Raw genomic sequence first — 23404 nt, forward strand, 5'->3', positions numbered from 1 at the left:
AGATTTGCTTTGATTGTTTCTTAGTTTTATGGAGGGAATTCAGAGTATATGTACTTCCTGTTGTCGATGAACAACGTGTTAAATAAGTTACACTTAGGGACAAGTGATTCCCAGACAGCACAAGACGTTGCAAATGTGTTCCATCAACGTTACCTCAAACTTCAAGTGTTGCGGCGATGTTTCATGCCCACATTCGTCGTTGTAGCAATATACTTGTGTAAATGTTCATGCTATATGTCTCAAAGATTGCGTAGAGATAACATTGCGACGGTGTTACTGAAGCAATGTTGAATATGTTACACTCAGGTAATGTGGCGTTTACAGTGATGCAATGATTTGCAAGCAATGGCAATGATATGTTGCAATTGCATTTCTTCCAAAATGCTTAATCAGCAACGTAAATTCAACGTCTGTGCTTCTTTATTCAATTCTATATCTTTATTTCAATGTTTTTCCCGTATTTCAAAAGAGGAGTAGAGCTAACGGTGTGATTGTGTTTCCGAAGCAATGTCCGTGTGTTACACTGAAGAAATGTCGCAGTTACATTGCTCATGTGGTGTTTGGCAATCAATTTTAATGTAATGCTACAACAGCATTGCTCACAAAACAGTGCATCAGCGACCTAATATTAGCGTCGCAGCACTATCGTTATATATGTATTTCAAAGGATGCGTAGAGCTAACAGCGTCATTCTCTTGTGACAGCTGTGTTGCACATTGAAGAAACGTCGCAGTTACAATGTGTAATAGAAATGTTGCCTCTAGGTAGTTCATTGCAGCAACATCGAAACAAACATATTGCTGCGGACGCACTATGGGAGATGACTATGACGAATAGGATCGATTCGAGGACAACATAATCTCAAGGAAAATTAATCTGAACGAGAACTTGAAATTAATTACGATCCATTTTCAAGCAACATGTGAATGCGCACTGATCCTCGATATGGCGTTCTTCCACCACAGCCCTCGCGTGGCCTAGTGGTTAGAATGATCGGATACCGTGCAAAGAACACGGGTTCGAATCCTGACTGTGCTGTCTGCGGTTTTCCCAGGGCTTCCCATTCCCCTGAAGTCTGCCCAGGACGATTACTGAATATGAAGCATATTGTGTTCACTTGCACATATATCACCAAGACTGTAGTGCTTCTCCGGTGTTATTTTGTAACGTTGCTACACAAATAGCTAGTCACTGGCAATGTTGCATCAACATTGCAATGGCGCATTTTTGCAATGTTGTTTCGGTCTTTAGCGATGTCACATTAGCATTGCAATGGCAATTTTTTCCAATGTTGTTTCAATAACCATCGTTGCACCATAACGAAAACGGTCATTAGCAACATAACATCACTCTTGCGTGGCAATATTGGTGCAATGTCTGCAACAATTTGTGCTGACTGGGTGGTATGTCTTCTCGCGAAATTCGTTTTTTCTGCTTCAAAACACTTTTCAGTAGAACCGTGTTTTCCCTGGCGTTTTAAACTCTTTTTAAAGAAACGATTCGTAGAACATTCATTGGATTCGGATTCGTCCCATCTCTAATAAATATTATACATGTAACGTATCGAATATAATATATAAAAGCGATTCTATTAAAAAAAAAGTGGGCATCCTGGCGGAGAGAACTGAGAATTTTTTCCACGCTGAGCGAAACTCGATGGGCAACAGATTTGTTGGCCGATTTCCCGTTGCTCCAGTAACGGGAGGCCAAAGGCGATTATGCAGAAAGGAATTAGTGGACAAAGAAACTCAGCCATCGATCGATGCAGCCACGAGATATAGGAAGAACGTGATTGCCCTCCAAGTCAGTCCCTTTTTAGGAAATATTCCGAGGAAAAGGGCGGAAATACATCAAGAGCGTTCTGAAACACAACACATAGCGTGACGACGCACAAAAACAATAATAAACACATAAGCAAAGTGGGAAATGCACTAAAATAAACCATAAATTCAAAGCGGCCATGATTACTTCCATTCGATTATTCAGACCCACTTGTGGGGAATAGATTTACGACAACTGTGTGTGTGGTTCGTCAACTACTCCCGCCTCACTTCCATAATATCCAAACTGTAGCAGGGAAGGATATCCCAGATGTACCCTAGACGAAAACCAAGCTACATGCAATCGTAGTATGACAACAGCATATTCTCTCTGGGAATATACCCAAGACGCAAGTGTAACAACCCATACTTTTTTTCCCGAGAGGCCCACGTTCAACGCTCGGTCTTGCGTGTGCTTTCAAATCGCGATGCTCTACTTGCTCTACGATGTTGCTATATGTTTCTATACGATGCTCTACTTACGCTGATGGCATAGAGTCAGGCTTGTACAAGAAACTGAAACATGTATTTGCGGGTTCAGTTACCGAGGCAAAAAGTAACTGAGCACTAAATACTGAACCTTGAAAAGGACTTGAGCAGAATACTAAATACACTCGCAAAAGTAGCTCATTGCTTTTCAGATACCATCGTTTCGTTACCATTTGTGAAATTGTGCTTCTTGGTGGATACCCTCCTCCTCGCTCTCGTCAGCATACACCCCAGAGTTACAAGGAGGACAAACAGCCCAGCCCATGCTTATGAACAGCCTGTGAACTCAGTCGTGCAATCTCATTCTTCTGTGCCCCACTCTCACCCTCAACGAATTAACCTCATGCTTTCCTTTTAAAGTCATCTTCTGTGATCCATCTCATCTTTCTTTCACCGTTTGTTAGTCATCTTTTTTTTTGTTGTCATCTTTGTCTTTAATCTACCTCATCCTTCTTTCATCATTTGTTAGTTTATCCTTTATCTCCTAATTCTTTTTCTTTATTTCTTGATTTTCTTTCTTTATTTATTTATTATTCCTTCCTATTTCCTTCTTTTTTAATTCTTTTCTTTTTATTTATTTATTATTTCTTAATTTTCTTTCTTTATTTATTTATTTCTGGAACAGCAAGCCGATGTCTCGTTTGGCTGACCTTTCCCCCGTTTTTTCCTTTCGTCTAATAAATACTTATATCCCCCCCATGCGGTCTCTCGTGCACATGGCTGCCATCCCAATGCGCGAATTGTTGTTTGCATGATTGCCAAATAAACATACAAAAGCACACAATGTGCGCAGTCTTCTGATCAGTGCTTAACAAGAGGGCATAACCAGTTGTTTGTATAAAAATGTGTCGATGTTTACGGCGCCCACAAGGAATACACTAGAGATTGACATAGGCCGGGCAATCAACAGCTTTCGACCCCGCGCCTGGCCTCACCGGCTCTCATTACGATTTCCTTCGCTACACACAAGAACGGAAAATGAATGAAAACAGAAAGATAGCCACCACTGATCCATCTGTAATCGTTGAGCGAAGAAGAGAGACGCCGTTTAAAAGAATGGACCTTTCATAATCCAGTACGACTGATGACGATGGGAATCCGCAATCTGGAGAAAAGCTGGTTCGCTGTGTGTTTGCAGAATATCTTGCGCAGAAACAGCAAAAGGAGCTACGGCGCAGCTGGCTATTATACTTCAAGTATTGCGAAATAGGCTCTAAGCACAGAGATGTTGGGGCTCGGAAAATACAAGCTTTATTGCGATGGCGATGAGGATGTAATATCTCACGGTCAAGATGGGAGTCATCCTGGCGAAACATATCAACGTATTGTGGGGAGCGTGCGACGTAGGGACACATGAGTAGACTGAAGGAAGGTCAATAGGTGGAACAAGGCAGGTGATATCACTCTGTAGGTGCCGACATAATGAAATACCAATTTTACGCAGGGGAACCCACAGCAAGACAAACTGTTCGTGGCGGTAGACGATGTTTGTCACTTTCAAAATACTGTAGAAAAATTTATTAAACGTCATGACGGCGCTAACACTTGGTGACAGGCACTTATATATATGCACTTCATACCACATATTATGTAAAAGGGGAAAAACTGGGCTATTTCGTTCTCCATAACTAGGAGCGATAAAACCCTCATAAAAAGACGTCCTGAGACTGATTCTGGAATAAGGCCTGTTTGTGAGTCAGTACTTTGTCTCCTCGGCACGGGGTTTTATCGCTTTTAGATGTAATGTACAATCGCTACCTACAAGTCATTCCGGCGAATATGATGGGGATGAACGGGTTGAAATTCATGGAGGTGAATCGGTGATGCTTACAGTTCCGCGTCTCAAAACACCTGTTCGTAGCATGAACAAGGTATATCTAAACGGGTAGCGAAAACAAGCGAAAATACCAAATCAGACCCATCGGTAAGGCTACCATCATGAGGCGATCCTGGGTGTTTGTAGTAGAGGTACGATCGTAAACAAAAAGCTTTACAACGTGGACGTGACTTGTGTGTGTACTAATAGGTTATAAATAATTTCTATTGCCCCATTGGTGACGAAATCATCCAGCACCCGAGTACATTTCCGTGTCCTGCTCCCTTTGCGCATGTGTAACAGTGCAATGTTAATCCGTGCATCTCTGTATCCGCGTGACTATGACAACGACCACTGAAATTATCTCCTATTTACACACTCTGTAAGCAACCGGACAACTGGTCACAGACGATGTGCTCCTTTAATGGTCATTAAGCGAATGGAAGATGCGCGTGATCCTCGATGCAACATCCTCATCGTCGTTTTCAAACACTTACTATTGTCGCCTTTGCTGATAGAGCTTTAAGTAAGAAAAAGAAATGGAAAAATCTGGCAGAAACAGCTAGTTGACATTATTGACAATGAATGGCTTCGGGTTTGCTACTTTAGTATGACTTGAAAAAATTAAAATACAATGGACTTTGTACATATAACTGTTCGGTCTCTATTTTTCAGTGTGTTACATTTGACTTAATGCGAGAATTAAGATAAACCCATCTTCATATTCACATTAGTTACAGCGGCAGTTTACCAGAGTGCACGTGCAAAGCTGTGTAGTCGGTGAGGATCATGAGTCATGACACATGAGCCACAAGTACTTATATCCGTATAATCTGCCTGCAGGGGCAGCAGTACGCCGGGCAAGGCCAAAACCAATGCCTAAAAATGATTTTATTCCTAATTTACGGCTAAATTTTTAAGAGGGTGGGCTTTGTTCTATTTGGTGCCGAAGGTCTCGCTGGTCACTGGTCACAGCATAGATGATGGCGGGCTACATGTGGCCCGCGTGGAGACGCTTGAGCTAGACACATTCTGACCCAGCATTTGTCGGCATGATCGAGCTCGCTTAATTTTTAACGATGAGAGGACCGGCATAAGATGCGCAGATGTGTCCTCTCATTATTTAGACATAAAAAGCACGATATCTTATTTTTTTGCGAAAATTCACGACACCATTGGCGTTGGGGTGCCGTATCCCCTGCGCAATCGTCCCACTTCGCAGAGTAGAAATGCTGCGGCAAATCCCTGCATGTGTGATATGATGTGGACGGAAGCATGAAGGAGGCATGATTCGCTCGAAGAATCTTCTTCCAGAAACCTTATCCATACGGTGACGACAGACATTGAAGAAAGTGAGGAAGCCCTTACAGTTTCAGCACACCACTGCTATGGGTAACCTACACAATTCCTTCTTTCTTGACGTCATCAGAGCCCTACCTATAGTTCACGTGGTCGTCTGTAGGGCGCGGCAGGAACGGAAAATAAACTGGTTTCCTTTTTTCGGTTACTGGTAACCGCGATAAAGTGGAGAAAGCCCGGAACCCCAGTGCGTGCACAGTTCGAGAGGTGAACCGTAACCTAACCTGTTCCTGCAGTTCCTGATTACGATGTCACTCCAGAAACGCCCCATTCTTCAATGCAGGGCGCTCTGAAGCAGTTAGTGCTCCATCCCTAAGGTGCTCTATCTAACCAACTTGGATCACCGTTCTAATAAGTACGAAGAATCTTGAGGACATTTTCTGCGCGATTCCGTCGATGAAGGTACACACAAAACAAGCATTCTTGGCACGCCCGTGAGGCTGTTTTCGTTATCCGTTCATCAAAATCTTTTGCGTGCCTTGTATGTTAGTTTTATGTTAATCTTTTATATATCGACCGAGTAATAAAGATGTTTCTCCGGTCTTTGCTAATCACAGAAGCATTCTAAGGAGCACGGGAGCAAAACACCCTGAGTGAGTTGAATATTTTATGCCTAAGCGAAGCGAACGTCGCCAATTAGAGCGGGACGTGCAGGGCGCGGGAGCTCTAATTGGCTCCCACTAGTCCTAAATAAAAGCCAATAGGAATGTGAACGTTATCGATTCACAGCGACAGCTGAGGCCAATCAACAAATCTAAAAGGCCGAGAAAAACACCCGATGTCTCGCCCATTAAACGTAGAAACACGCCACACACCACGAGTGTGTCAATGTGATGGCGCTGTCCTTTTCACGCAGCGCAGTGTAGTGTGTGTTGTGGTTTCAGCCGATAAACCGGCGGCGGCATCATGCCCAAATTCACTACCGGCGGCGGCTGTCGGCGGCGCGAACAACACAATCCAAAAACGGTACAAACATCAAACAACAACTTTATTGCGAGATGATGAATGGGGAGTTCAATCGGCAGGGGGTGATGGGCGGAACACAAAACGGCAACCTACCGTCATCGCGATGAGTAAACCGGCGAATAGGTGCGTGTGCGATATGTACTTACGTCGTGCTATTAAATTTCAATAGTTTCCGTGTCGTTACAAGCTCATAAAAGCAAATTCGACTTGGCGAGACGGCTACAATGCGCGTACGAAACAAGGCGCCAAGAGGCTTTACCTGTTCGCCGAGCCCGGGCCGTGCCTATATATTGAACCTGCGAAGCTTAAGCAAATGCATACATAAACTCCATTCATCGTGAAGCGATACCACGACAGCCATTTTCTTTCATGGTTTCAAGTGCCAGTGAAAGGAGGATAGAGAGAGAGGCGACTGGAATGGACGATATCGCCGTTATTTTTGGTGTAGAAACCAGGGAAGGGTAACGGTAATGGTAACGGAAACAGAAACGGTATATATACCGAAATTAGAGATGGTAACGATAACGGAAACGGAAACGCACACCACGGTCGTCCCATTACCGGAAACATAAACGGAAACGAATTTATCGTCCGGTATTGAATTCGGGTAATGATTATTCCTGTTGTGCGATGAAATTTGAGTGGCTTTTCATTTTTTTGTTTTCGTTTTGATGACTCCATTCCCTGTAATGCTCTAAATACTAAATACTACACGAGAGCGCGCAATACTCGATCTCGAGGGTGCCTCCGTTGCTTACCTCGTCCCAGCCCTCACAACTCATGACATCAACACCAAACTCCCCCATAGCACGAGGAGGAGGCACTACGATTTTTAGTTACTTATTTTGTAGTTTCTTTTTTTCTTTCTTTTTTTTTCATTTCACCGTGGCTGATAGTGTCCACTTATGAATGCGACATTGGATGAAGGTTACGCCTGTCTTGAGTTGCTGGACTCCGAGTGACGGAAGATATGTTCTTACTTTTTTTTTTATCTTGCAAGATGTGCGCATCTCAACGACGTAAAATTACTTGTGTAGTGTGTACGCGTGACACCGAAGCAGCACTTGGGCAAAACAGGGCGCTGATAGAGCCGGACAGACTGTCATCCCGCAGCTCTGTAACAACCGTTCCATTACCAGAAACAGTAACGGAAACGAAATTGAAAGTCCCGTATCAGAAACAGATAACCGAAACGAAAATATAGCAGTATCGAAAATGGAAACGGTAACCACAATACGTCCGTTATCCTTCCCTGCTAGAAACTAGAAAGTCGTACGTGCCGGTCGGTGCGCTCCGGAACGACCAACTTTTGCCCGTTACAGCTGCCACTGGAATTCGCTATCAGTGTGACATTGTCAGAGATTATATGTTGAGTGTGAAACTGAAGGCATGTCCGACCTGAGACTCGAAATACAACTGTGATTGGAAATGAAATACACCGACGAAAATGTCGTGTAATGATGCGACAGGAGGGGAAGCGTTACGTTTTATTTTATTTTTACCAAACCAAGGGGAAGAGCTGTTCAAACAAAAGTTGGAAATGTGGAAAGCACAACAGAGATTGCTTTAGCACTGTACTTACTGAGAACGAAGAGCACCCCGCGCAGAGTCATTAAAATAAGGCGTTACTGGAAATTATTTGACCGCAAAAAGCGCATTTTCTCTAAGAATGCTCGACACAGACTGTTTGTTCCGTACATCTGAGGGGAAAATAACGTAAATTGCAGCTGAAGCCCAACCAACGTCCAAGGAACGATCTAAAAGACGGCAGTTGATTCGAAACCGCACCACTGTGACTGCCAAACAATTACACTACGCCGACATCAAGACCTCATTCACGAAGACACATTCACTGTGGCCGCACTCTTTCTCGCAATTTCTTCCATGCCGGCTCGCATTCACGCACAAGCGAATAAACGGATGAAAACGGCATTTTTATATAATAACGTAAATAGTTACGTTAATATTGATGGACAAGAGTGAAGGCCGAAACGCATGGAAGTTCACGCATTTGCTCCACGTGCGTGTGACAACTCCTCGGGAAACGGGCCCAGACGCGTATCTGGAGTCGACAGACACCGTTTTCCAAGGAGTGGACAGATAAAGTGGCGGACGAGTAACCTCCAACATATTTTTGAGACAATCTCCACAACGCTAAATTTTAGGGATGTGCCAACCGATTCTGCGAATCCACGAATTCTCTAACCCTAGACAGGGATTTGAGATACGCGAATCTGAATCCCAGTGCCCAAACCGGCGAATAAAATCCACCAACCACGTTTGTTTGTTTCGGTTTCAAATTGGCGCCACCGGAGTCCGCCAAAAGCCCCACTGGCCGACAAGTGTTATCTTGTTTGTTTGTTTACATTGCTTTGGACTGAAAGAGTTCAGGCAGGATCTGTTACATTGCAAGTTTAAACGTAACCTAGTTTTGCTTGTGATTGTTGCTTAGTTTTATGGAACTAATTCAGACTCGAGAATTTATGCATTTCCTTATAGTCCATGAACAACATGTTAAATAAATTACGTTTAGGACGAACTATATGGGTATATTTTCTCCTGAAACTGAAGCATTATTTAATTTGTTTTTCGGTAGACAAAGGTATCACATTCTGCTTCAAAACATCACTATTATATACAGTCAAACTCCTTTATAGCGAACACCTTTTTAACGAAAATACCACTACAGCGAAATTTTTTTGCGGTCCCGCTGGAGCCTATAGGTCCAATAATGGACATCCTTTTTAACGAAAATACCTTTACTGCGAACTTTTTTTGCTGTCCCCTGAGCTTCGTTGTAAAGGAGTTTGACTGTATATATATGTGTGTGTGTGTGTGTGTGTTCCTGTTTTTTTTTTCTTGGCTTTTGATACTCATTTTAAAGATTCGAGATTCGAAATATTCGTGGATTCGTAGAACCTTCCTTGGATTAGGATTAGAAAAATTCGTCCCACATCGACTAAATTTACTTCTGCATATCAACGATATCTGGAACGAATGAACGTAGAAACCGTAGAAAACAACAACATCGGAACGTTCCAACAAACACCTGTGCGGTCGACAACATGGTAACATTGGTGTGCGTCGCTCGTTTCGGGTAGTCGTCTCGCTTCTTCGCCGCGCGGCCACGGCGTGCACGCTGGGAAAACGTCCAATGCGCCTTGAATGTGTGTCCTCGTGAACGAGGTACTGGACTCAATGTCGGCGTAGCGTAATTGGTAGCACATGAGAGAGGGGTGGGTTCGAGTCCCTCCACAGCTCTTTTCGTCTGTCATGAGTTGAGCGCCAAGAGACAATCAGCGGCAGCGATCCGGGCAGGGCATTGATCCTCGAGAAGATATTCAAGAAGATAGTAGACGAGAGCGATCTTAGACACGGCAGACTGCTAACACCGAACTTGAGGCGTTCTTGACCGCTTCGACATGTTTTCTACGCCCCCTTTCAACCCCTGACCTCCACCGCCTTATCGTCCCCGCCATTTCGAAATTCCTCTTGACTGCAACCTGAGTTCATCTACATTGTCATCCTCTTTCAACAGCAACGTGCATTAAAACCATTGGTGTTTGCTCCTGATCGAGTCAGGCAAGTACTTCGTTCCTACCTTCACTGTCAATCGCTTTGAACGAGTTCAATAATATTTTTATTTGAAGGGAAATGTTAAAACTTATTTTTCTTTTATGCATGGGCTGCGTTTGCAAAACTGAGATAGGCCGAAAGATCGTCACATTTCGTATTATATTATTTTCATATTATTAGGCATCATTCCCAGTAAACGTGGCATCACTCGAAAATAATTATAATACGATCAATTCCGTATGAGAGGCGGGACGTTTATTATCGAACGACAGTATTCCTCGGGAAGTAATCATCCAAGGAAGCAATATTAGGAAGAGGTCGAAAGTTGTTCGGATGTATTGCAATCGCAGTCGGGACAAAAATATTGCATATTTTAAAAATAGCTGCGAACCCTAAGCGGAAAAGCTCAATGCAGCTGTGATCCAATGAGTTGCCAAGAATTAGGGTTCTGTAAATAGCTCATCCAAACTCCCCCAACTCCACCTTTATAAAAAGTGCATGCGAGCAAGCAAGAAGTTGCTAACCGTCATTGGGAACGCGGAGTTCAGCAACGTTGGTTGTATTCCTCCTCTTCAACTGGAAGCGCAGGCCACGGCTAAGGTATGTCGAAGCCTTGCTGGGTGACTTTGGCGAAGTCGACGAGCCGAAAAAGGTCCCGTCTTCAGCGGCACAGGGACTCAGAAGAGCTCGCAGAGTCCCTGGAGATTTTGATCCCGAAGAGGAGGTCGACGGCGACTTCAAGCGGTTCCCAAATATCCCGGACGAGGTCGTCGGCGTACTTGGTGCAGACTCGCTCGACGGTGATCGGTGACGGTGGCTACTGCCCGTAAGGGATACCTGGAGGCGACCGAAAGGAGACCGGGCCTTGCCCTGGCGCGATTTACCCGTCGGAGCAGGGTCCTCCCCAGAGGGCTCCACAACAGTGGGAGGCAGCTTGGGGGGCGTCGACGACGTCTTTCCGAGAGTACGCATTAGACGGCGTGTAGACAACGATACGCTACAGTGGTCACGCAGCCGATGACACCTTTATACTGGGAATTCATCCGCACTTCAACTTTAAGTCAGATGGAACACAGCCAATGATTGTTAGCACAATGATGATGCTTCTATGGTCTGATGTTGTGTCAAAGTTTTGACAGCTCTTTCGCGCTAGACTAAGGACGCCAGGGACACAACGTCGATGCTTGTAGTCTTTCGAAGATAAATGCGTGATATCACTTATCAATAACCCGGTATCACTGGAGATCCACGAGGCTAAATTCACTTATTCCTGGATCTTCGATTTCAGTCTTGTCCGCTTTGCGTAGATGTTGCGTTGTAATAAGCACAAATATAGCACCGGTAGAGGAGTCACGACGACCGGAGCTTCGTGGGACTGCACCAGAACAGAGGTCAGGTGCCGAAGCAACACAACAGCACATTCAACACACCCCGTATGAGCAAACTAGGATCACTCGTACACTTGTGCGTGGCAACAAGACGACGATGTGGACAAACCGTGTTCACCGAAAGAGCGTCACAACGTTTCATCCCAGGCTGCGGAGAAGGAAACGCTGCCATGACAACGAATCCATCAGGAGAGCAGTTGTTGTGGTCCTCGCTAAGTCGCTTCTTTCAATACTCCGTATCCGCTCAGCTATCTGTCCATGACTTTCAGGGGGTATAGCTACACTTAACTTCTCCGCTTTGCAATGTTAAAACGAGAATGTCTTACATGGACGGAATTTGAGCGCCGTGGGAAAGTAAAGGAGGGAACTTGCAATGATCGAGCGCGGCCTCGTGAAATTTTTAGCACTGAAAAGCAAGTATCTAGATGGGATATGCCATAGATGTGGTGAAACTGTTCAAACTTGTCTGGAAGCAACACCGAACACGTGGGTCAAACGAGATTTATACTCGGGATCCCCTTAGGAGCTGCATGGAAACGAGAGAACGAAGCTCCTCTGACTGGCAAAATTTTGGAGACAAAAAGGGATCAATAACTCTGTTTCGAGCGAAGGCCTTGAAATGTTTCTTCGTTTTCGAAGGGGCACAGAGTTGGCGTTCGCAGTCGATACAAGCCGCTTGTTTACCGACCTCAGAGAGGTCGTGAAGAGAGAGGGTATATTGCTCCTTGTAATTCCGAGATAACGAAATAATTTTCACAACACAACCTCGCTTTAATAATATCGAAGCAATACTCAGTCCAACGTATTCGTCTTCAGGCACAGTCACGAGCTGACTATCTAGAATATGCGCCGTTAGAGCACGTCGGACGCTATTTTTTGCGGCGCAGATTTTTAAGTCGGGGTAAAGAGAGCTTACCCGATGTTGTACGAAGCCGTTTATACGTATTCCAAGTCACCTTATCCAGTGTCTCTCACTGGATCCGTAGAAAACTACGATTCACTGGTCCTCACCCTGGACACGCCACGTTCAATTTCTTCGGAATGCGTTTCATCTTTTCCGTGCTTTTGCCGCTGGGATTCCGATGACGGCACTGGTTTCGCGGGCCATGGAACTGCAGACGTTTCTTTCTCCTCAGTATCTTGATTGTAAGCGCCGGAGGGTGAAGCTTCCCAGCTCCCCCGACGGGTGCTCGGGCCCGCAGTACAAAAATCAGAAGGTTTGCGCTCTGGATAGGGGATCCCGAGCAGAGCAGCGGGATAGTGGCGGCTCCTGGTGGTTGCCCTGACAAGTATCCTTCTAAATGGGGGAAAGTCAAACGGGACATGTGTTGCAGGAAAGCTCGGTGATACTGCGATGTGAGCTTCTGGTTTTGTCAAGAGAGCGTTGTTGTATAAACGGCCGCGCTTTACCAAAGAATATACCACCATGGTGTGGTAGCGCTGGTGCTAAAGGTATCACTTTGTAGCCACTGAATATCCTAATGATTGATTTTACCGCTCGGGTCAGATCGAATCAATCAGATAGGGGGATTGTTCGCGTCAGAACTAGGTCGGATGCTGCAAAGTGAGTCTCGCGAGAGAACACGCACTTTTAATTGAATAGGGGGCGTAACCTCTTGTCAGTGCATAGGCCCTCATACCCCCCCGCAGCACGACAGGGCGGACACATTAATTTTGTGCACTCGGAATAGCATTGCCACTGTATTGCGATTCGTCTGCGTCATAAGTAGTCGCTATCGTTCCTTAACCGCAATTGCGAAGATGCGTCGTCTCAGGCTCTCCAACACCGCATTTTGCGTGGCCGCAGACATTTCACCGATGATGGCGGTGGTCTTCGTCCGTCCACACCAGTGGTTCTCTGTTTCATCACATTTTGGGAACATCTTCGGGAGCAACACCGCTTACGTTCCGCGGCCGGTTGTGGTCAACCAAGAAACCCTCGAAAAGGCAGTTGACACGTATAATGAACACCGTGCAGGTATTTCTTCTGTTTGGAGAGCGACATCGGAGGAGATGAAACTATCGTACGAGACTGTGCTGACGGTATAATAATAATAATTGGGTGTTTAGGTCGCGAGACAACTGAGGCTGACGGTATAGGGCGATACCAAAGTTTTCTCGAGAAACAAGGACACAATAAAATACGCGATCTGCGACCTCCAGCCGTGGATGGTCATGCAACGAAACACGTGTTATACGTACGGGTCCGTACAATCGGGAGACTGAACGAAATTCGGGGATCTCCCGGATAATCCGGGAGAGTTCGCAGGTATATATGTTAACATGGTGTCTTGGCCGCAGCAGGCATGATGGAGATGCTTCACCCGGCTGAAACTCAAAAAAGAGCATCGAGCTCCACACGGAAGCAACGGAAGTCGATGGAAAACCACGATCTGGGAAGAGGACGGCAGCTGTACTACTCCACGCAGCCTGGAGGCGGTATAGATCTTGGAAAAAATATCCAGAAAATACGCATGCCAGCGTATGCTAGTTTCCTGCAGAAACAGGAGCATCCAGTTCTAGCATCCGGAAGATGCTATGCGGCACCGTAACTACACCAGTTTGCACCAGGCTTTGTGTTTTGTATATTGTAATCGTCTACACTTCTGTAATACATATCTGAATCCAGACAACGAGATGACCAACCTCTCGGACATGATGCTCTGGAGTAACGAGGCGCACTTTATAATGAACGCACTATAGTTGATGCGCTCACTTCTGGTGTCACAAGTAATTCACACTGGCGGGCAAGAAATCAACACCGTTAAATGTTTGGGTGGGATTCTTCAATGGAACAATCGCCGGTTCGATTCATGAGGACATAGTTATTACGCCAGCCGGGTATTCTGGGTATCGCATTATCACCATGTGTATACCTATTTGTCGTCCTTCATGTTACTATACAGGGTGTCCCAGCGAAATTCGAACATATATCTAAAAATATATGTGTCACTTTCTTCGAGATAAAGTCAGTTGCAATGTAGTATATGCTGAAGGGCACTCCTTAAAGAGGGCACCAGCAAACTCCTGAGGCAATGTCCTAATTAACTTTCAATAATTAAGTTTTTAATTATAAAAGGTACGAAGTTGTTCCAATGAGCAGATCTGGTCCCTTTGGTCACCTGATACCGTAGCCGTTTTCAGAATAAAAATCCGTTCGATAGATCGCCCGCAAAAAATTCGTAAAGGAAAACTTTTTTTTTCTTTATTTTCTTCATTGCGCATCTTCGGAGATGCATCGTTTCTTCATCCCCATTGTGACAGGGTGAAAGAGCACACTATCGCCTCTTACGTCTTGGAAAAAGATTAAGAGATAACAGAAAATGCAACCCAACCCAAGCAGCACAATGTACCGAAAGTTGAGTGCAATAGGGGTGGACGGTATGTGTCTTATCAATGTTCTTTAGTTTCATGAGTGTGTTCAAGGCCTTTCACCTACCCGCCCACCCCTATTGCACTCGACTTTCAGTACATTGTGCTGCTTGGGAAGGTAAGGGCAGTTCTGATAGCGTCACATGGTACACATGTTCCTGTTTTGTTTCCGCAAGTTAAAGCTCATCTTCGACGCATGAGGCGGCACTGCGCTTCTTCACCTTCTCACACAGGGAGTGAAGGGAAGACGCGCCTCTGGAGATGCGCAATGAACAAATAAAGAAGAAAAAGGCGTTCCTTCACGATTTTTTTGCGGACGATCTATCGAACAGATTTTTGTTCTCAAAACAGCTACGGTATCAAGTGACCAAAGGGTCCAGATGTTCTCATTGGGACAACTTTGTAGCTTTTATAATTAAAAAGTTAATTATTGAAAGTTAATCAGGACATTGCCTTAGGAGTTTGCTAGTGCCCTCTTTTAAGGAGTGCTCTTCAGCATATGCTATATTGCAACTGACTTCATCTCGAAAAGAGGGATATATATATATATATATATATATATATATATAAAGAGGGGGGAAAAGCCATTAAAAAAATAAGTGAATGATGCTAGACGTGTTTGAAATTCAAACTTACAGATTAAAATGGCTTCTATGGCTGCACGTAGAGAAACAGATACTCACTGAACGATGCGACAGCACCAGAGGACACGTGTTTCGCCGTGTTTGCGGCTCGTCGGCCCTGGGTAGCTGCGCATCGTTCGGGATTGGCAAACCAGGGGTCACTCAGCGAGCGATATACACCTGGGAGGGTGACTGAGCACTCCTCAATGCCACAGTGCAAGTCAGTGAATTATAAAGAGGGGGGAAAAGCCATTAAAAAAATAAGTGAATGATGCTATACGTATATATATATATATTTTTTTTTTTAAAATCTTTTGGCGTTTAGCTGGGACACTTTGTATATCGTAATATAATTGGAAACGCGTCTACTATCACTTTGCTGGCTTCGTGCCTCTACAGTTTTCTTGTCATACCTTTCGAGAACAGCAAAGTGAAATATAACCGTAATGCTTAAAGGTACAATGTAGAACTTGGCTGTGTGATGACACACACAAGTCGTCATCTCTCATATGTTCATACTTTTCGCACTGATTAATTTTGAACACTTATAGTACCTTCTAGATTCTTCAACGACAAAGTGGAAGTCGACCCCGGATTCGTGGAGAGATATCGCGTGATATTGATGTGCTACGTAACGCATTCGAGACAGCTAGGTTACTAATGGGTGGTTTTCAAGTTGAGAAGTGGCGCTGTGTATGCTGGGTCTTCAAACTTCCGGTCCGAAATTGCGCTCAATTGGAGCAAAGCAAAACTTCTACCATCTGGCTTAAAAGACAACCAAGATGAGTTTTCCTGGGAATGCCTGCACCCCAAAGAAATAAGGTACTGTAACAAATAGTTCGCACGTACTTTTCTTGCGACAAAGATAATATTTCGTGACACGTCGTGCATGTTTCGGTTTCGTTCGGCGTGCGCTTCAAAATCGCAATCTTTTGCTACGGGAAATGTTCTGTTACAATGCGGTCAATTTGACGCTTCAAATAACAAAGATAACAGGCAACATTTCAGATATGGCGCAACAAAATGTGCAGGCAGTATTTTACGCTGCAATCTTCGGCACTCTGACGATAGTACGCATGTTATCGTTTTCTTTTAGTCTGGGAAGAAGCTGTGGCTTTAGTAATATTCTATTCACATTATGAGTTGATAATCTTATCACAGCCACGCACAATTCAACGTGATAAGTTCACAGCACGACATTTGGTGACAAGTGCCTACACCCCTTAGTTCAATTTTCGCTTACGTTGACAACATTTTTCCAAAGGCGCAGGATCCAAGGGTATGCGATACATTATATGTCCCTTTTCCGCTGAATTAGTGCATTTACGCCCGGAACATTAGCTTATTTTAGGTTGAAAATCGCACTTACTCTATAAGACTCCAGCAGAACTTCGGACCGGAAGCGTAAATCCACGTGACATTGCAACTTCCCTTACGTCATTTTGACAGGAAGTTGCAAACCACCCATAATGTGCTACTAGACATGTTTCGAACAACATTTAAGAAGTTGGATGCAGACTATTGTAACAGTTGTATCCCATTGAGAAACGTCTGTGCGATGTGCGCTACCATTTGGTCTCTCCCCGTGGTCTCCTCCATTACCCACGGTCGTGGCGGAAGTAGGGATCGGAACCGAAACTGAACGCAAACAGCTGAAAAACAGTATTTTTCACTCAACCGGAACTGAACCAAAGTAAATTAAAGCGGTCCGCGCAACAGTTCAGACGCATTGTGAGATACCAGATACGTTTACACAGCGGATTGATGCGTTGCCAAACAAATTCGAAACCGCGAAACCTAAAACAAAACAGAATTGCAACCTAAGTGCACGAGGTATTTTCTTCTCACAGCTATTGCGTTCATTCAGTTGTGTTAGTTCTGACGTCGTCCTTTTTGCAGTTAGAGGCTTTCTTGTACGCGATTTTTGTCATCCAGCAACCCCAAGCTTGCATTCTGGACTCTGAAAATAACAGGCCAGTCCCTGTAACAACATTGAGAGCACAATCCGCTACCGTTACGTTGCATCTGAAATTCAGATCTCTAATGTTTCGACAACAACAAAAGTATATTTGTGTTTGGGAATCGTAAGGATGAGCTTGCTTTAATCCATGGCAATCTGCTCAAAATTCACCTTCCGTCAACCGTGCACCTTCGACGACAAAACGCCTCGACCTATACCACGTCTAGTTGTCTGCGTTTTCAATCGGTGGCGCGCGAGTCACCTCAGGGTTGGCGCGTCCTGGGAGTCCGCAAGTTTTGCTTGGCCCAGCAATCTTTGAAACCAGATTTGCGAAAAAATGTCAGTATGTAGCAGAGCTATTACGTATCTGAAGCGTCCAAGTTACAAGCTTTCAGAAAAGTTTCTCCAGGTTTGCTATTCACTTTACAGTACTTTTAGGGGTCCCATTTCATGCTGCGTCCGGAGCATTTTTTAGTGGGTTGGAGTATTTCCTACATGGGCTGTCTATCTCTTGCTGGTTACCTTGATGTAACACAACTTCCAGCTGAATTCAACTTTCCGCGAAGGGATAAAGCGAATTAAAGTCGTGTCAAAGGTCCCCCGAACACGAATACCCTGCCCCACCTCGAACAAGTAGATTGTACACGGATATTTTTATAGAAACTTATAACAACTTACGTAAAACACCCTGAGTAACATTTTAAGTGCAGGTGCTAGCTCCTACAAAAATCGGTTACTGTTGTGCTTCGTAATTACAGTTATCAGCCATGTCAAAACAGCGGGAACTACGCACCAATATTGATGCGACAGAAATTGCATTCAAATATTTTGTCACGAAGGCCGTGCAAAACATTCGGAGTTGTAAAGTGCGGTCATGTGCGGAAGAGTGCTCAAGTATACTGTGGCGGCACTATTTTGAGGTATCGGTTGTGTACTCTAGGAAGGCGCAAAAGATTGTACTCAGGGAAGGTACTTGATCGATTTATCAACACAGAAGAACTCTTGTTGGTCATGTTACAGTGACCAAAGATCCATTAGACACCTTGCCAGGGTGAGAAAATACGGAGGTCGCATATGCGGATCAGAATGACATTGGTTCCGGTACTTGACGTCCGGATACCGACAGCCTAACAAAATCCAGATAAGACACCGATGGTTCGTTCCTGCAGACTGGATAACGAGTTTTGCGGTTATCTCAGGTACGGGTAAGCGAGGCATCGAGTATTCTAGAAGACCTATGTCAGACCGACACCACGGTTACAGGGACTATCGCGTCCGGGAACGTGAGAGACCGGTAATGTTCGTCACAATCAACTTGGCAAAGTTTATCGTCCCAACGCAGCTTACATATTAAATAAACGAGTTTTAAATAATCCCACTCGCCATGAGACATCAGCCATGCACACGAATGGAAGCGCCTCTTCGCGTTCGCACCGAATATGCTAAATGAAAAGTCCTCGCTAAATATGCAGACTTTCGCTTACCAGTGCGAGTTCTGACGCGACGCGTGGAACACGGTATGACGCTCCTGGCTGTACGAACATGTCCGATGCTAACCGGAAACAGTATTCCAAAAGCTAATCGCCTTCCCTCCCACTGATTGGTCGCCAAGGGCCGCTCCCTGATTGGTCATGTTCGAGTAAGGTTTCTTCTCATTTTGAGAGAGGGAATTCCGGAATTCTTTCAACATCCGTGGTCTGCTAGACATGCGTAACATCAAACTGCAGAAGAACAACTTGACTAATTCGCGTTGGATTTTAGGGTTGATGACGGCGGGGTAGAAAGTCACTACAGTCTCGGAATCGACAGATGCGATAGTCCCTTCAACGTCGCTATGTCTAAGGAATTCTTGGAAAAATGGGAGTTCGCTTTCTATTATTACGCAAGAACCAGACGTAAGTGTTAACGAGTACCGCAAGTAGCGCTTTCACCACGAAGATGTCATGGTTATCAGAGTCAACGCCTCGGATGAACCGACAAGCATGGCGTCCTTTGGTATAAATAGGCATTTAATACCCTCAGGCACGCTTTCTATCTCTCTCGCCCTCCTCATAGAAGGAACTCCCTCTCCCCCATCTTTCCTTCCCTGGCGAGTCTCCAAAATGCCCTCGTGTGGTTATACTTATACACGAGTTTTCTGTGTCGCATGTTATGTTTCTTTCTTACGAGTCATGGGTGCAGAACCATTAGAGTGTCCTTTGCTTACTAGCTAGGAGGAGGCGGAAAACCTTCTTTTTCGCTATTATTTTTTTAGTACCCCTTTATAAAGTTTAACTGGTAGCAGAGGACTAGCTGAATACCCTTTACACGTCTACTATCACTCGAGGGGAAAGTGGGACAGTACACGCATCGTTTATATGAGGGTGGTTCGAGACGTAGAAGGGCAGTCAAGACCGTAGTTGAAGAACACAAAGACAAAAAAGAAGAACAAAACACTGAAAACGATCGTAGGTTTATTATGGCACAAGCTTTCAGACGGAGTCCGTCCTTCATCGGGTGCGATCACCTGAAGAAGGACGGACTCCGTCCGAAAGCTTGTGCCATCTACGGTCGTCTTCAGTGTTTTTTTTTTTGTCAGTGTTCGAGAAAAATCAGTGAGCAAATGTAATTGTAAGTGCAATCCATCTCCGGTCAGTGGCACGGGCAGCAGCGTCCGCTATCATGGCGGCGAGCAGTGTGTCTGTGGAACAGCCACGCATAATCAAGTTCCTTCCGAAGGAAAAGTCAAACCAGCTGACAAATATGACAAGCGCAGTACGGAGCAGAAGCGATGTCAAGGGGAAGAGTGTACGAATGGTGTAGACAGTTTGTCGAAGGAAGGGTGGCGAACGAACCACATGGACATGTTCGTCCGACTGCAGTCACGCCAGTGCAACATCGCAGGTGTGGAGCAAGCCATACGGGAGAAGGGGCGAGTAACAGTTCGGGATTCTACAGCCCAGCGTAATATTAGTTATGTACCAACTTGCCCAAATCTCCGCCTTAACTCAGTATTATTAGTGTCGGCAGAGTGAAGACAATCATTCGCGGGCACTTGCTGTTCCTCAAAGTCCGTGCAAGATGGGTTCCGCGACACCTCACTCGTGACCAGAAGGGAGCGCGCATGGCAGTCTGAGCAGCTGCTGAACCGGTTTCAATCTGAAGGGGAGAAATTTTTGCAATCAATCATCACATGTGATGAAACCGAGATGCATCATTTCATCCCAAAGACAAAAAGCAGCAGCATGGATTGGCGATATAAGGCTTCTCCGCCGCCAAAGAAAAGCAAGGTGCAGCCGTCTTCTGGGACATGGTGGGTGTCATCCGTGTGAACTTATTGGAGCACGGGGTCACGGACGATTAATGTCCAGCACTACTCCACGTTGATAAAGAGTGCAGTGCAAAACGCAATTTGCAAGAAAAGGTCTGATTGTTGTCAGAAAGTGTCATTCTTCCTAATGACAATGCCCAGCCAATTTAACGGTAGCAACCCTGTCCGAAATGCGCTGGAAGGTTTTGCCGCATGCCCCTTACAGCTCCTAGCGATCACAATTTATTTGGGCCCCTTAAAGAGCACATTCGTGGAAAGACGTTCCATACCGATGAAGCCCTCCAGAAAGATGTCCTACAGTGGCTACGAGAGCAGCCCACTTCTTTCTACGCCGTCAAAGAGTTGGCAACGGTGTCTAGTAGATGTGCACGGTGTATAGTTTCAAAACGTGACGTAGTTTGGTACTTCCCGAATTTTCACTGTATTTAAAGAGATGACTCTGTCAGCCGTCGTATATAATACGTAAAGTTGTAAACATACAGCAAGGGCAATGCCAATTGGCACAAGTCGGAAATGTACGCCCCGCCGCTCTTCTTGCTTCCCGAATGGTGTCTTTTTGGCGCACGTTTAACCGGGTTCAGTGTGGGCCTCCCCTGCATCCCCGTAGACGCCGACCCTGAGCCAGGGCATGAATAAACTGTTTTGGTGGCGCTATTTGGGCTCCAAACTTGGACATCCTTAGATATCTTAATGGAGCAGCCTAGACGCACACAACTTCCTTTCAGTTTTTTGTTGGTATGGAATAATAGGCACCGGAAAACAGCTTTCCACAATTAGTGCGACCGCAGCAAACTTGCGACGCTTACAACAGCCCCCGTGCGCGAAACATCCTCCTTTCCCCTCACGACAGACACGTGATGAGCACCGGAACGCGCGTCATTATGTGACGTGTGGGGAGGTGACGCTCCTCATTGAATCTGGGATCACATGACCGAGGTGACGTCGGCCACCATCGTCCAGCAACACCGCTAAGGCCGGTGTGTCTGCTAGTGTTTCCGAGACGCTAGATGTCCTTCGGTTACGTGATGTCCGAAATGAAGGATTCGAAGGCCGCCAACGACCTCGACTTTTTGAGACGCTGACACCATGGGAAGAACGAGCTGTAGTGTAGCGCGAATCTGACTCTGCGTTGTACAGCAGCGACACCGCAGTTCTTAACGACAGTGTGCGACTCTATGGAGTTGTCGCACTAGGAAGGCTTTTTGTGACGTCATCAACATATCAATCGAACTGTAATGGGATGTGTTTGCCAGGTGTACGTGTGGCAGCTGCATCGCCATGCCGACCGAACGGGATAATATCTGCTACGACAAAAAAGCTCCGCGGTGGTCGCTCTCGCAGAAGTGCAGACAGCATATTCCAAGGTTTGTATCAGGCTTGGTATCCTGACGTTGAATTAAAGCGAGCCTCTTGCTTCTTCCTGGCTCATTCGGCGGAACCTTGTGCAAGCCATAGTCAGGCAGAAAATAGTCATGGAATGTCAGAATGACCGTCAGTAGTTAAAAAAAATTGTATAACACTGTTTATCGCAGCGGTGTCCTATAAAATCGATTCATGGCACATATCATGGAAATAGTCATGGAATGTCATAATGACTGTCGGTAGTCACAAAACACTGTATGACACTGCAAAAGCCAGGGGCTTTTACATTGGCATGAAAGTGTCAGGCGTGACAGTTTCCATGGCGGAATACACACGGAATACATTTACACGTGTTGCTCGGATTAAAGTGGTTGGTGTTTCGAGTAGTATGGTTGACCACTAGAGTAAACTGATGACCAATGGATTGAAATGAGCGAGAAAACCTTAGCAAGCGGTTAGACCCAACGCTCTATAAGTCACACAAAGCCATCCTATGCAAATGACGAGGCTCTCTTCAGAAAGCTTTGTCCTCCTAGTGATCCTTCACGGAACACGACTGCCATTTGTTTTGTCGGCTGCTGAGACGTATTTTTAGCCGAGGTCTTTACCTGCCACGCTGCTTCACTATTGTTTTATTGACGGAAGAGCCGCTCCTTCTCTTTACCTGCACTAAAAGACGAGACGACGATGATGACTCGAGGCTCTACATCGCAAAGGACTACTAGCCGTAGCTTTTTTGACCCCGTTTATTCAACTTGTCGTTATCGCGAAAGACGCGCTAAATGTATCGGTGGTATTGCTGAAAGGGCGCACTTACAGAGGCGGGCAACGTCACGACTAATGCCAGTCCTGGGCCGACTTCTAAGGGATCTGTTCAGACTGACAGCGTCCCAATAAAAACGCCAGACATCACAGCGAACACCGGATTTCGAACCCGGATACCTCCCATTCTCGACGTGACAAGGTCACCACGGTAACCACTGAGCCAACGCGAGCCGGTGCATGTAGAACACGAGCTCTCGCGTAAGGGCCAACCGCAACGCTTATTTGAAATCGCGATCTACCAAAAGCGGTTTTTACGTGACGCCGCGTCACATTTGACGTGCGTCAACTTTAAAAATAACGATTAAGCACAATGAGTGAGGGTTCAAGATAGGGGCCCTGGTTAGGAAATCATTTACGAACGCTTGCAAAGAACGGAGGAAAACAGAGGCACAAATTATGCGAAGAACACAGTGTTTTCACAGACAGTTTGTCGTGTGTTCTTCTCGTCCTGTGTTTTCCCTCAAACTCGAGGCAATGTAACAACACATTATGCGTTCATTCTGTTGAGTGAAATTAATCCACGAGTCCCACACCGGGA

General features: G+C 45.3%; 1 protein-coding gene across 4 annotated transcripts in view; it reads right to left on the reverse strand.

Annotated features, from left to right (window-relative positions):
* Positions 1–23404, reverse strand: part of LOC135374358 (5'-AMP-activated protein kinase subunit gamma-1-like) — a 398802-nt gene that overhangs the window by 100664 nt on the left and 274734 nt on the right. The window contains exon 1 of one of the 4 annotated variants that reach the window (XM_064607351.1): positions 10551–11924. The exons of the other annotated variants lie outside the window; for them this stretch is intronic. Coding sequence (XP_064463421.1) covers positions 10551–10998 — 448 coding nt within the window. The 5' untranslated portion in view covers positions 10999–11924. Of the gene's footprint in view, positions 1–10550; positions 11925–23404 lie in introns of those variants that run through there. 4 annotated transcript variants of the gene reach the window in all.

This window comes from Ornithodoros turicata, unplaced genomic scaffold (genome assembly GCF_037126465.1).
Source record: "Ornithodoros turicata isolate Travis unplaced genomic scaffold, ASM3712646v1 Chromosome54, whole genome shotgun sequence".
Taxonomy (NCBI): domain Eukaryota; kingdom Metazoa; phylum Arthropoda; class Arachnida; order Ixodida; family Argasidae; genus Ornithodoros; species Ornithodoros turicata.